A 15406-nucleotide genomic window follows, 5' to 3' on the forward strand; every position below is an offset into this window, starting at 1 on the left:
AGAGCGTTTAAGACCATATAAGGTTTATGACTTGTAAAAGTGACTGATATCAAGAAAACTTTAGATTTACTGACCAATAGCACCATGCCTTTAGGCTAGTTTTTACTTGGTACAGTGATCAATATCACTAACCAACAAATCTAACATCAATTCTTAGAGTAGCAATGATAAACTGTAAGTATCTATATCTTATAATTCTACACACAGTATACAATAACACAACCTTAACTTGTTAATCATTCAAAGCTAAAATGTCCCCAGCATGGCATTCTAAGGAAATTCAAATAATTTGCATGAAAGAATTCAGGAAGACAAAAAAGAAAAGTACACATTTCTTATCTAAATTTGCAGTGCAATGAAGAGAGATATAATAAATGAGTCCAGTGTCATTCATTTTGCAACCAGGTCCTGCAAAACTGATTTAAAAATACAAATGCATCACCAAAGTTCACAAACTAACAAAGTCAAGATTGCTGTTCTGAGATCTTGATAAAAAGCTAAAGACTTCGACCAAGACTAGGCATAAGCTGACAGCTGGCTGAAAAGAAATTTTAAACTGGTTTGAAGGAAGGCATCTATCTACATGTATACAAAACCTTTTCATTCATTGCATCTTGAAATGTCCTCTCTTACAATAAGTGAAGCAGTGTTCGTCTTTCTGGAGAAACCAACAAAAGCTGAAGGACTTTCTCGAATATAAATTTCCCAATAACTATAGCGAATGTCTCTATAATTGATATAAACATACAGCTGTATAAAAAATTCAGCAAAAAAGTTTTTTTATGAATTGTGCTCATCAATTGCTTTGAGCTGTCATGATAATAGAAAGATTTCTACATTTCAACCCTGATTTCTAACTAGGCAGGTTTCTCAGCAAGCATTGAACATAGCATACTATTTATCACTATTTGATTCATGCAAGGTGATCCTGTACTGATAAAAATTGTACATTTTTGCTATAAATCCATATTTCACAGAGTTATTATACCATACCTACAATATTATCAATTGAAACCAGACACTCTCAACAAGTATGCTGTGATAAGCCTTTGGTGCTAAGCTTTATATGGCAGGCCCTAGTTCTTACTCAATTTACATTTTTCCAATCATACATTATCAGGTACACCATCCATCACCTCCCACAATTGAAACAAAAAAACAAAAAATAAAGAGTAATATTCTCCTCTTTGATTTATTTAGCGCATTAAGCTTTAGCATTCCACAGGCAGTCTATTTGGCATGATGCATAATCTTCTAACATGTCACTCCTCCTCCTACTACACCCATTAACCAAGACCCAGTGGTGACCCCAACCTGGCATTGCTTGACACTCTACAGCCACTGTGCTACGAGGGGCGCCCTCTGCTGTCCAATCTTTAATACTGGTACCAAGGCCTCTGGCGTTCCCATCTCATCTTGTAGCCAGCGTCAGTCCTGATCTTGATGGATGCTGCCTTGGCGGCTCGCACCGTCTCCTTCACAGCTCTCATCAGGTTCTGGGCGTTTCCTACCAGCATCTCGGTCGCCTCCTGGTCCTCCTCCGTTTCTATGGAAACAAGAGATTCATGTCAGAGGTTGAGGAGAGGAGAGGATTCTCGGAGATTTGAGAGAGAAGGGAAGAGATTTGTCTCCACTTTGGAAAGTCAAACCAAGGCAGAGACCTGAATGATTTCATGAATTATGCTGATTTACCTTTATGAACGTTTCTGCATTGTACTCCAGTGTTAAGAAGACTGCAGTAAAAATCTGTCCACAGATAATATGTCAACTTATTGACTGGCCTGAAGGGTTCCACAAGAACTGAGAAAAATGTAGACCTTTTTATAGAATTCACATAATTGAGGTTTTTACAGTCTAATTTAAGCACAGCTCTGTCTGAGTCAGTACGACAATCCCATCTCAGTCGGTACGCTCAAGTTTCAGCAAGTACAGTCTAGTCTAAGTTAGTTTAGTCCACTCTGAGTCAGCAGAGTTTCATCTGCATCACTTTTGTCCAGTCTGAGTCAGCACAGTATAGTCTCAGTCAGAACAGTCCAGTTTGAGTCAGTTTAGTCCAGTCGGAGTCAGCACAGTATAGTCTCAGTCAGAACAGTCCAGTTTGAGTCAGTTTAGTCCAGTCGGAGTCAGCACAGTATAGTCTCAGTCAAAATAGTCCAGTTTGAGTCAGTTTAGTCCATTCGAAGTCAGCACAGTATAGTCTCAATCAGAATAGTCCAGTTTGAGTCAGTTTAGTCCAGTCAGTCAGCACAGTCCAGTCTAAGTAAGCCCAACATAGTCTTAGTCAGAACAGTCCAGTGTGAATCAGTTTAGTCCTGTTTGAGTCAGTACAGTTGAATTGGAGTCAGTTTAGTCCAGTCTGAGTCAGTACAGTCCAGTCTCAGGTCAGTCTAGTCCAGTCTGAGTCAAAGAGCAGTAAGTTAGACGGTAAGAAAGACAAGCTACTTACCTTGAGCTCCAAGCATGACTGCCTTGACTGTGGAGAGGATCTTGAGTTGGGTGCTGATGGTTGGGATTCTCTCACAGACTTGAAGAAGGTTCTAAGGAAGCATCAAGAAGTAAGAATCTTAGCCGAGTGGTAAAGATGAAGACATTTCAACCATACCTCCACTGATCTCATACATTGTGACCCAAACCACTGTAGCTATGATCAGCTGGTACTGGAAACATGAAACACTCAAACTTGTGCTAAATGAAGTGATTTGGGACTTTTTACCAACCATTTTTTAGTTTATGCTAAAGTGATATTGATGTTTAAAGAGTCACAATGTATTCTTCAGAGAGTCTGGTTTATAAAAATAAAATTCTAATCTCACTTGCATCATGCTAGTAGCATGCATGTTGATAAATTATCTTGTAATAAGGTCAAAATTTCTTTCAGTATAAGACAAGGTGATAAAAGTTATCTGAAATGAGGCTAACATTTATGACATATCAAGGGGTCTCTAATTTTCATTGGAATATCAATACAATGTGATATTTCTTTCAATAAAGTTTTATATAACAAACGTTTCTCCATGAATTCAAGGAGGATGTTCATGTAATGGTTATGTGATGTTAATGTGATGATATATTATTCTCAGTCTAATTCACAAACTTGCAGATGTTGTCGATATAATGTGCGTTTCTATGGGAAAAAAAAGATATATATTTATACATATTGATATATATTTATATTCCCTCATTTCCAGGGTTATTTGATTAGTTTTATTTAAAGTATTAAAAATTATGGCATCAAACAAGCTCTTCATAAGTTCCACATGATTTTATTTTCATCATCACTATAAGCCAGTTCACAGTTACAATCTGAGCATGTGCAGATAAAAGGTCATTGCAGACCTTCTCTTGAAATGGATTTGCAACTGAGGTATTCAAAACCTAGATAGGGCTTCTTGACAACTGTGTTGTAAATGGACCAGGTGTAGATTGGTATTTACAGGTGAATGTGCATTCTTTTCAGCAACATTGACAAAAGCCATTCATGCAGCACTGACATGTTAATTCCCACTTCCTGCATTGCTTTTCAACTGCTCTTCTTGAGGACTATTCCATGTTTCGCAAAATCTGTGGTTGGAGAGGTCATTGCAGACTAGTGCTAACTGTGAACTGGCTTATTCTGCCTCTCTCTCCCTCTCTCTCTCTCTCTCTCTCTCTCTCTCTCTCTCTCTCTCTCTCTCTCTTCATCATCTTTCCATCCACAATACATAGTAAAACACTGAACACCAAACACCAAACACCATGATACAAACCATGTGTCTCCAAGTTACATACACTCTACACCATAACACATCTTGGCTCTATTAATCTCAAATCAGACACAATGTAGAGGAGAATCAATCCTTTCTGTGGTTGTCAAGGAGACGGTCTCCATGACACAGAGACCTTGACACCGGTAGCAAAGACCGCATCACTGGGTGTGGCTCATTCCAGTGGTGGCAGGCCTCATCAAATGGTTGCCATGACAACAAATACTTTTATTCCCTCCTGACTTGAGCAATTAATCATTTTCTTCTCTATCTGCCCATCATCTTGAAGCATCTCCAAAATGTGATGCACCTGTCTTACAATCAAAGTTACAAGAACTGATCTTTAAAGATCTTCTCTTGACAGAATCGAGATTTTCTGTCTGTCGACACAATCTAGATTTTCTACATTCTTGGTACATGAGATAAAAATTTTTTTATGGTTAAACTGTATGCTAGCACATACGATCAACCATTCTCTGGTCATCCATGAGGCAAATCTCTCGTTTGAAGAAGCTACACCCCTGTAGACGATGCCAGTGTATATCTTGGCAATCAAGGACTTAAAAACCAAAGATATAAAACACCTGTTTCTTGGGGGGGGGGGGGGGGCACCCGCGAGAGGAGGAGATTATTTTGGCTTTGGCATGGGCTATGTAGCTCCATGGTGCGTGTGTGTGTCGACAAACTTCTACAATGCTCTCCTCCTTATTCCTGTATTTTCGTTATTCAAGGGTCAATTTTTTTCGTTCGAAATTCAAAAGGGATGACTATAGAATTTCTCAATAGAATATAAAATCTAAAACTTGAGAAAGAATAGAGAAAATTGAGTGCACTTTGAATGGTCTGCCACAGGCAGATATCCTTATCATGCTCTTACGTAATATGACAGCTGTTGCGATCATTAAACCCTGGCTTGGCCTCCAGGTTTGCCACGCCTGAGTAGAAATTTATCTTGCAGTGGGCAAATACATCTACTCCTACTTCTCAAACAGGAATCGTTAGGGGGGTATAGCACCCCATCAGCTTCGTTTGGCGATGGGGTCTCGCCTCAAACGGGGGTTTAACGGCATGCCAGTAGACATTTAGTACTGAACTACTTATGTAGAAAAAAAAAATATCCCAGATAATCACATTATATCATTACTGTGTGTCCACTTTCGTTTTGAACTGATTATGCAGAGAGTTTTTAAAAATCCATTTGTCATCACCGTCCCCCACTACCAATTCTGCAAACAAGTCTTGGCTCCATTCTGTTGGAGATTGTGACAACAGCCACTACATCACAAATCTCTGATGGCTAGAGGCAGCAACAAGACTAGCTCCTTCTACAGACTTCGGCTCTCAACCTAGCCAGGAACTAGACTTCACTGACAGACAACCTCCTGAATTCTATGCAGCAGACCAAGCTGTGTTTGCCTCCTGCATTATTGGCAAAGGATTTACTAATCAGCTTGCACTTTCTATTTTCAGCTCTATCTTTTCATTTTTGCTTGCTTTATTTTTTTTTTCTTGCTTCCTTCTTTTCTTTTCTACTTAAGGACGCAGCAGCTAGCGCACTGACGTATGGGTTAGTTGGGAAGAACGCACAGACTGCATATCCAGGAAATATCTCACTAGAATGCACTGGCTGATGTGGTATTCATGATAGTCATGACCAAATACATGCTTGAAACACCTGGCAAGGAGTCTACGGAGGGCGGAGATATTAGTCTCCACTGCAGACTGACATGGCCAATATACTACGATGGGAAGAGTAGATGTCATTGCTTACAACAAGAATGGATACAATGGGATTACATGTCTATAAAGGAGCTTGTCTAGGAAGACTGATACAAGGACTAGTATTACGGGTACAGACAGACAAAAGAAGAGAAGGAGACTGGATTTCGTGGACTGACACGAGACACTTTGCCTTCTACACACATGCAGACACACAGACAGACCAACATAAAACACACAAACATGCATATACACACATGCATACACAACTCATACACACATATTGTAAAAACACTAAAAACATATATCCACACAAACCACAAGCACACACATACACACAAAGCACATGCATACAAATCACACACAAACAAAAGACACACACACAAACATACAACCCACACTTGATACAATTGTGAAGAATTTGTAATGCCAATGATTGTAATAATGGAACCTAGTCACATGGTGTATATCTCATATAATGACATGTAAATAATTAATAGGACACAAAACCCTATCTCAGTCAAAAAGAAAAGGTCTGTTCATATCAATTTGCTAGTGTGATGTTTAGTCTTTTTTTAGGGACAGTCTACTTACAAATTGTACACATACTCTCAATTACTCACAACTCGTCTTGATTTGAAACAATTTAGTTGACAAAATGAAATATTGTTCTCTCCTGCCAAAAGAGAGGAAAGTATTTATGTCATGGATTTGTTTGCTTTGAATAACGTGGAAATTCAAACTTCGAATTCCGTGGTATTTCACACTCCCTTTGTGCTCTGGTGACTATCTACATTCAAAAGATTGACATGCTTGTACATCTAGTGGTAGAAATGATTTTAATTTGTGTTTTAATCACAGACAACAGAAATAAGATACATGATGCATCACACAAACCAAGCCCAGAAAACAAACAAGAAAACAAAGAGAGGCATGAGTAAAGTCCTTACAGCCCTTCATGCAAAGCTCATTTTTAAACCCGTTGAGATCAGACAGATTTTGCTATAACATGCATTTCCCATAGACACCTGCCTGAGTATTCTCAGGACTTGTCCTCATGCAAAGCTCATTAATGATTCAAACAGAAAAGAAGTAATTCTTGCAGCATTTTCGATAACAACTGCTCCTAACAGTGTATTATAAAAGCCCTAATAGCATAAGTCAAAATAAAAGAAAAAATCATTCAACAGTTCTCAAAAAACTATTTCAACAGGTAAAAACTCTTCTTTTTTCTTTTCTTTATTCTTTTCCGTTCTTTTTTATGTTGCAAGATGGTGAGACTTGTATTATACTATCTTGATGAATGAAATAATTGCATTCTGAGCTACAATACGTTTCTTGTACACTTTACCTTTGGGAGCAGTGGGTTAAAAAATTTTTGAGTAATCACATTTGATTAATATGTGTAGGTAAGTTGTATCACAAAATATCATACCATTTAAAAAAATTGCAATAAAACCTTCAATATACGGAGATATCACTGCTTTTCTCATCAAACCATAACAGTTTACTGTAGATGGTTAAATCTAGAAACAATTCTTTAGTTCTATAGTTCACATTTTGTATATCTAACAATACTTAACACTGATTATCCTGATTAAATTTGTTACCATCATGGTTGTTTCTATGCCTAACTCACATTTTAAAACTATTTTGAAGCACTAAAAGTTGGGTTTTTGTTTCATCTGCAAATGGTAAATAATGCCTTCAAGCTGGAAAAATAAAACTGAGATGAAAGGTAAACATGCTTCAGACATGAGCTATGAAAGTTGAGAGTCAAAAGGTTGCATGTCTTTTATCTATGCAGAGCACTTACGCCCTTCTGACTTGTCAGGTTAGCCAGCATTCACCATGCAAATAACTTGTGACATTGAAACAGAGAGCAAAAAGGATGCACAAATAGTGATTAACACTGATCCTTTCTTTTTCATACAGCTCCTACAATAACAGCAACTTACAATAACTATTTAACTGCCATAAAAGCAAAACAAGGAATGTTCACATGCATTTTAATTTTGCAAATTTCGCGAGCACCTAGATTAGCGAAATTGAGATGCATGCGAAAGTTTTTGTCTACACTATATGCATTAAACGCCAGTGGCAATTCACGAAAATTTCATGTCACGAAAAAGGCCGTTGGTTCAAATACGCGAACATTTCATGCCGTGAATATATCATGTTTTATAGTACTCAGCTACAGTTTCCCAATTACTAAGGAGCACTATGCTTGTTGTAATGGCAGTCATAATTACTGTAAGTTACAATCACTGCCAGAGTCTGTATGACAAAGAGTCCAGCTGGCATACACTGATGCAGGGGTGGAGTTAAACAGGTGCAGGGGGTGTAAGCTGGTGAAGGGGTGGGGTTGAACTGGTCTGGGGAATTTAGGAAACAAAAATATGATAGCTGCATGATGATCAAAAAGTGTAAGGTGTAAGGTGTAGAGGTGTCAGTGTAAGGTGTAATCACAGCATGAAGAGGTGGGTGTAGAATAGCTTGAGAAGTATAGTGCTAAGACAGTTTGATGTGTTTTTTGGTGAGAATGCTTGAAGGTGAGGCATATTGATAGGAATGTGGACCATTCAACCAAAGAAAATACAATTGAGGTAAGTTCAAAACAGATTGCCAATTATTATGTGTTTTAGTAGTAGGGTTAGATATCATAGGTATACATACTCAGACCGGGCTCTCTCTGGCTGGGTCTAGGTAAACACAAGATTGTTGGTTTGAGTCCAACTCGAGTATGTTTGTCACGATTTTTTTTTTTAATCATGGCTGCTACTAAATCACTGAATAATCAGTTCTTATTTATATTGATGCATGTCAATCTTTCAACAAGTTGCAATAAAAACAACTCTATGCAAGAATCATTAATTTGAACAAATTGCCAACAATTTATGAGGAGAAAAGGATGATATGAAGTTTGTCAGTAGAAAGACAGAGGAGAAATGATGGTAGACAGGTGGTAGGAAGATGGCTGCCGAAAAAAAAGTGATCCATGATTCGTTCACACTAGAGAGTATGCCTTCATTAGATGGTAGTATGTACATGGTCAGTGGTTGCACTAGTCAAGCAAAGCAAGCAAGCAGAACAAAAGTTAAAACACCGAACACACACCCACAGGGGGAGTGGTACATGCTCACGTTTTTCATGCGTTTATCAGTACACTGATTTGCTATCTCTGAGGCGAGCCTAACAACTTCCAACGACGCCGCGGCAATCTTCTTGGCAACCTCAATCAAGTCTTTCTTGGAGGTGTTCTCACCGCTAGACATAAGATGGAAAAAGAAGACAAATCTTATGAGAGTCTGTTCACATTGATGTCAAAATCCCCCAGTCTGAACACACCACCTGGTGCCCACATGCCTCACACTGTGTAGACCAGTCAAGGTAGAAAAAAACCCTTTTCACACTAGAGAGGCAAAGTACATCTTTTGTGTGTGTGTGTGAATGCAGTTTAGCATTAAGATCGAAGATTTCCAAACCACCTGCAGAACATTTTTTCAGATTATTTTTTCTTTCTTTTTTTTTTTCAAATCTTCAACCAATGTAGCAAAGCCACCAGATCAGTTTTGACCATCTTTTTGGTAAAATCAAGTAATTTCTTCTTCCCTTGACTGATCTCTTCACACATATGACATCACACACACACACACACATTGCCACATGATGTGTTTCCATGGTAACAGGCGGTGGGAGTGTCTTGTCGAGGCCCCGCCCATACTCACCACTCTCATCCTGATATCAGTGCACTGGTTGGCTATCTCTCTTGTCAGGCGGGTAACCAGGGCAGCAACCTTTACTATCTCCTTGGCTGTATCGATCAAATCCTTTTTGTTTCCGCCCTCTCCACTAAGGTCATGTGTCAAAGGTCGAAGGTTAGGACAGAGGAGGTCACACACAGAAGGGCAAAGAAGCAACTTAAAATGTCAAAAAAAGACATGGTCTATCTCACTGTGCGAAGAGATGGATTAGCCTGGGAAAATTTGTTTTCATCAATTCCAGTATAAGTATACAAATGAATCGTTTTCTCAAAATTTGAACATATAAAAATATGCTCCAACTCAAAACAATAGGATAAAGAATAACAGAATTCTGGAGAAGTGAAATGGAAAATAAAAAGGCATGTAATCATTGCCAGTTAGTGACTTTTGATAAGATGGAAATTGCTATAACTTCAGGTAGCCTTGTTTGATAGTTTAAGTTTTACAGAGAGATTATTGAGGTACATGTACTGTGCAAAGATTACATCTGAAGAGTGCTAAAAGTGGTGTACATGAGTTGTAATATCATCATCAGCCACTGACAACATACCTGACATGTTTGCTCATTGCAGCCATAAGTTGTGCCATTCGCTTTGCTGCTGCGATGAGGTCATTGTCCTTACTGGACCACTGGGCAGTCTCAACGTGGAGATCGTAAGCAGCTTGCTGCATTGGACAATAGAGGGAGACATTGCTGGATAATCAAAACTTGACAAAGCTACACCTGTAGTCCACTGAACAAAATATTCTGCAAACAGAGTCAGCATGTGAATGCCTTATTGGATCTAGCCTTTTGATTTCAAATTATCATTAAATACATATAAATCTTATAAAATGAAAGAAAAAAAAAATAAATCAAGTGCTGGATATACACCTAAATGCATAAAGTTCCGCACTAATTGTGTTCCCATGCCATTCACTGTGGTCAATTCTACACACTGTATTCCTGCTTACACACTGTGGTACCATCCTATGCACACTGTATACCTGATCACAGACAGCATCCCTGGCCATACACCATGGTCCCTCCAACACACTACATCAATGGCCACACACTGTGGTTTATCCCACACACTGTATATCTGGTCACACAGATGTCCCTCTAACATTCCTGGTCACTAACTGAGGTCATGCCCACACTGTGAGACTGATCCTTCCCACACTGTGATTCTTCACCCACACTGTATCCCTGGTCACACACTGCAGTCTCTCCCATATTGTTTTTTCCCCCCATGCTGTATCTGTAGCTACACACTTTGGTCCCTCCCACACATTCAGTATCTGCCACACACTGTTGTCCCTCTCACACTGTGGTCCTTCCTACTCACCATAATAGGTTGCTGGGATCCCTGCACTGGCACTGGGAGGGATGTATCCTCTGGGGGTGGTGGGCGGGGTGGGGGCACATCCCCTGGGAGGGGAGGGCGGGGAGGGGCGGCCTCAGTTTCTGTGAGATTCAAACCAACCATGAAGACATACATTTACAACAGGTCACTTTCAACTACTCAGTTGCAAGTGTGTGTGTTTATTCTCACAAATAGTCTCAAAACGGGTTTCCATTAGTCTTACAGCCTGACACTGCATTCTTCTGCAAAGGTCATTTCACAGGTCACATCTCTCTGAAGTACATCATGTATTCCTACTTTGATATCCAAAGACCAAATATCAAAGAGATAAGGTTGGCCTGATTGAATTGATCGTCATTCACTGTCCATCGAGGTAATTTTAACCCGTTCCGCACAAGAACCTGGTGGCCTGTGTATTAAGTCTGTGGGCATTTCAGAATTCAGTATGGAATGGGTTAAAAAGCATGACTAGGCCTGCTAGAATAGAATTGCCATTCAGCGATTATGCGCATGAAAGAGTCCACTCATCGGTAACATTCGACTTCAGTCAAAATTCTTCAGCTGTGTGCTTACTTACATAGAGATCAGTGATAAAGCTGTACACAATTTGTTATGAGAATTCCCGAAAGTATCCAAGTCAGGCAAACCTTCCCACTGGTATCCCAACACTACTGGAATCTGAGACACTCGACCTTCTGCAGTCTCATAATGGAATATTTGGAAATGTTATCATCATGTCACTTAACACTCTGGCAAGATGTCAAATAGACAATTAAAAAAGGGGGATACGATGAAAATGAAAATACAAAGGTCTACAGTAGAAGTGTTATCCAAATGACATTTTCCTTGTACTGAAAAGATACACTGTACAAGGTATTGAACAAATAAGTTGACTTGAGGAATAACAAGAAGACAATACTGGTGTCGCATATAGCGCACAGACTACTGAAGCAAAGCTGTCACCATAACCTGAAAATTTATCCGAAACATGGTCAATGACCTGAGTAAAGGTCAAAGGTCAATGATGGAGGTTACTGACCTTCCAGTTGAAGTTGGCTGAGGTCAGGAGGGGGAGGCAGGATTGGTTCCTGGTTGACAACCAAAGCTTTCCTCACATCTACTACATCAGATTGGATCTGTCAGCATACAAGCAAGTGACTGGTAAGAAAGACTAGTCTCTATCAATCATCGTATACAAGAGTCTGGTGAGAAAGGCTAGTTTCCACAAGGCACACAACCATGTCTCAAAGACAGAAAGACTTTCTGCTAACTTTTCTCAGTAAAGTTAGGCGCTAAACGTGCATTCTACGTAGCTTATTAGACAACACAAAATCACTGTGTCTGATACATTTCTATCTTGTAGGAGAAATATCTATAAACAGGATGTTTAGAAACCTGTCACATTTTAACAAGATTATTCAGAGAGACAAAAGTGTGCTGTTCAGAGAATAATTTTCAAACTCAAACTTGATTAGCAAATTCAGCTGATAAATACTATTTCAAATGGTATCCTGTACACTTTTAAGGAAGAAACCAGCTGCACAAAAGATATCTTGTATAGCAGTGGTATACAAGAAAAATGTATGACAAATTGCAATACCATACCAGCAATATTCCTGGAGTTAATTCTGCATACTTTGTTCTGCTCTAGTAAGTATCTGTTGTTCATCTGAATAAATTAATTCTTGTAATCTCTAGTTCACTCACAGAAATGATTGTTTGTCGGCAAGCAAATAATGGCCTAAAAATGACAAGTTGACATGACAAAATTACAAAGCAAATAATGGTTACGAAATACAATTTCTTTCAGCTAGCTGCAGAATTAGAAATATAAATCTGGGCAGTTATTTGAAGGTACAATGTAAGTATGCAACATCAAATCAGGGATTGGCAAGCATTTAATTTCATGGAATACAATCATATGTAATACGAGTAATAAAAATCGGAGCGAACCGTCTTCATGAAAACATAGCTGTCAATGAGAACAAAACACATTATATTTTTCTCTCCCTCTCTCTGCACTTCACATGGCAGTGTGGCTGGTGAAATGTAATAACGTACAGCACATTGCATGGAGTCTCATTTTGCTGTAAATCCAGCAACATTTCATGCCTGAATTGATGAACCTTGTACTAACTACCAGTAATGACATTTATGAAACTTTTGATGAGGAACATCACAATTGTGCCTTTCATGGTGGTGTTAGTGGAATGTCATTTCATGCATTTCATGAAACACACATTAAAATCTTGCATCACAGTAAAACATGGTTTGAACAGAAAACCACTTCTACACACATAGACATATGTATCCTTGGGGTAGGCCCATAAACAAGATGATACGAAACTGATTTGTAGAAAGACATATATGTGACAATCTGTACTATCAAAAAATGTCTTGAAGGAAATGCAGAAGGTCGTAACTCCACAGTTTTTATTCAGATTTCATCAGTCTTCACCATCTCTATCAAGGCCAAGTAAAAAGCATAAAATGAGAACATTGCCCACACTGCCTATATCATACTATGGGAGTTTATTGGAAAATATCACCAATAAATTGAAACATTTAAACATAAACAAACTATATATTCATTTATAGCATAATTTAGAAGCATGGAGAATCTCTAAATTTGCTAAAAGCTTTTGGCATATATACATTGGGGGGGGGGGGGGGGGGAATGTCCTGTAGAGATTGTGATTGAATAGAGATATAGCCAGTCCATTGAAAACTAAAATTAAATGCTGAAATGAATTTAGTTAAAATTGATCAACAAATTCAAAACTTCTGCTCATAATTGAGTAAATCATGAGATTAAGTGTAGATTTCAGTGATCAATGTTGGCAGCAAGATTCCTGTATCATCTTCACCCAACATACTACCAAGCACTCCAACAATGATTCCACTTTAACTATCTGCCACCAACAGAGGGCAGCAAACTACTTACATCAGTCATTATAATTACTGCTCTATTAATGGAACACAAAACTATTCAATGCTGTACATGGTCCAGGATCTATATTCCTGTCTGCGGAACAGAGATGTGTTAGCTTACAATACAATATGATGGAAGGAACAAGGCGTTAGTTCTGAAATACATGTACACAGGTTTGTACCTGGTAACTTCATATCTTACAGTGATGGGCAAAATTTGTCACAGCAATGTTAGTGAGGTAAAACTTGGACAGTGGAAGCAAGGGAGAAAAACACAAAAACATATCAGAATTGGTTGTAACACATATCATGCATGCTGAATAATAAGAACCATGAAAACATCATTTCCAACATTTGATGAGAATTGTTCCCACTGTAAAGCCCGGTGATCACAGAGATGACCACTAAACTGGACAGAGATGACCATCAACGACAATGTCACATCGTTGGCTTGCAATGATTTTCCAAACAAATGATCCCACTGCTGTATGAGGCTGATCACATGTCTAACACATAATAATGATACACAGTACATTTGTGAGATGGAACAATCAGTAAGCAAAGAAAATCCCGAAAATGGCAACAAAACAGGCCCAGGGGGGAATCAGTCATAAGTATTTTCTGGAAACAGTCCAGTATGACTTCATGAAAAACTTCACAAAATGTAGTCTATTAGTTATCATAAACAGGGTTTGTTTCTTTGGCAGTCTGTTTTTGTAGCAGTAGGTGCCCAAAGTAAAAGGAAATAATAAGAGAAGTGGAGTTTTACTCCTAAAATACTAAGACACACCCAAGCATTTTAATAAATATACTGGGGGTCCATAAAGTGAAATTCGATGGGAAAAAAATATAGTACAGAGTTGTTCATAGCATTATTTTTTATTTCTTTTTTTATTGTAAAGGGGATGAAAAATGTTTAGAAACTGGATTTACATAACAGGTTCATCAATAACCGCACCGCACAATAAATGGCCACGAAATTTGCACATACATTCTCTTCATGCACACACCATTAGAAATCGGTGGGACTAAACATTAAATCGCAGGCTGGATCTCAAAGATAGTGTACCACTTGGTACACAAACCACGTGACCAGCAGGTACTTGATCTGGTCTGTCAAACAAACTACACAGTGCAACCACTCATGAATAATTCAACAGGCTACAAAACAGGATGCTGTGATTGGTCAGGACAGTCAGTGACTTGCAAGTCCACTCATGAATAATTCAACAGGCTACAAATGGGATGCTGTGATTGGTCAACCTTTCTTGGCCTGGGAGCTGTAGAAGGCGGAGCAGCACGTGGAGGGGGCGGGGCATATGTAGGAGTCTCAATAGATGGAGTGCTGGGGTAATTAGGGAACGTTCTCAGGACCGCCTCCAAGTCATCTTGTAGCTATAGTAACGATGTGCAAGCAAACATGAATGGTTAATGCCTTGTTTTCACTGCTTGGTGACTGATGAATATTGACTGTTTGGTGACCGATGAGATTCATACTTCTCTACACATTCTGCAGTGAAGGCATGACGACTACAAAGATACATGGTAGATTCTAATACATTTGACTACTACACACATACGGACATATTGAGCAGTCACTATTTAAAGACCCAGTAGCATGGAGTGAGGAGGTTGACCAGACTAAATCAATCTTTATTTGCTGCCAACCAGGATACACTCGAAAAACAAGACTAGCACAGGCCTACTAGAATAAAATTGAATGTCAGAGAACATGTCCAAGCATACGCTCATCGGCAATGTTCCATTCCAGTCAAGATTCTTCGGCTGTGTGTGTTGTTACACAGAGATCAGCAATAACCTGTCCAGGGGGGGTGTTTCATTAAGCTGTTTTCTTAAAGTTACGAACGGCTTAAGAATGACTGGTGATCAGTTCTTGTGCTGA

General features: G+C 38.8%; 1 protein-coding gene across 1 annotated transcript in view; it reads right to left on the reverse strand.

The window, feature by feature from the left end:
• Positions 1-1305: 1305 nt before the first annotated feature.
• The window catches only part of LOC139745302 (vinculin-like), an 81848-nt gene continuing 67747 nt past the window's right edge, over positions 1306-15406 (reverse strand). Inside the window, exons 17-23 of the mRNA XM_071655699.1 lie at positions 14767-14898; positions 11612-11708; positions 10555-10673; positions 9777-9892; positions 8606-8729; positions 2447-2537; positions 1306-1546 (exon numbers count right to left, since the gene is read on the reverse strand). Of these exons, the coding sequence (XP_071511800.1) occupies positions 1377-1546; positions 2447-2537; positions 8606-8729; positions 9777-9892; positions 10555-10673; positions 11612-11708; positions 14767-14898 (849 nt within the window). The 3' untranslated portion in view covers positions 1306-1376. The remainder of the gene's footprint in view (positions 1547-2446; positions 2538-8605; positions 8730-9776; positions 9893-10554; positions 10674-11611; positions 11709-14766; positions 14899-15406) is intronic.

This window comes from Diadema antillarum, unplaced genomic scaffold, assembly GCF_040938485.1.
Source record: "Diadema antillarum isolate AM-2024a unplaced genomic scaffold, OU_Dant_1.0 seq00001250_RagTag, whole genome shotgun sequence".
NCBI lineage: Eukaryota > Metazoa > Echinodermata > Echinoidea > Diadematoida > Diadematidae > Diadema > Diadema antillarum.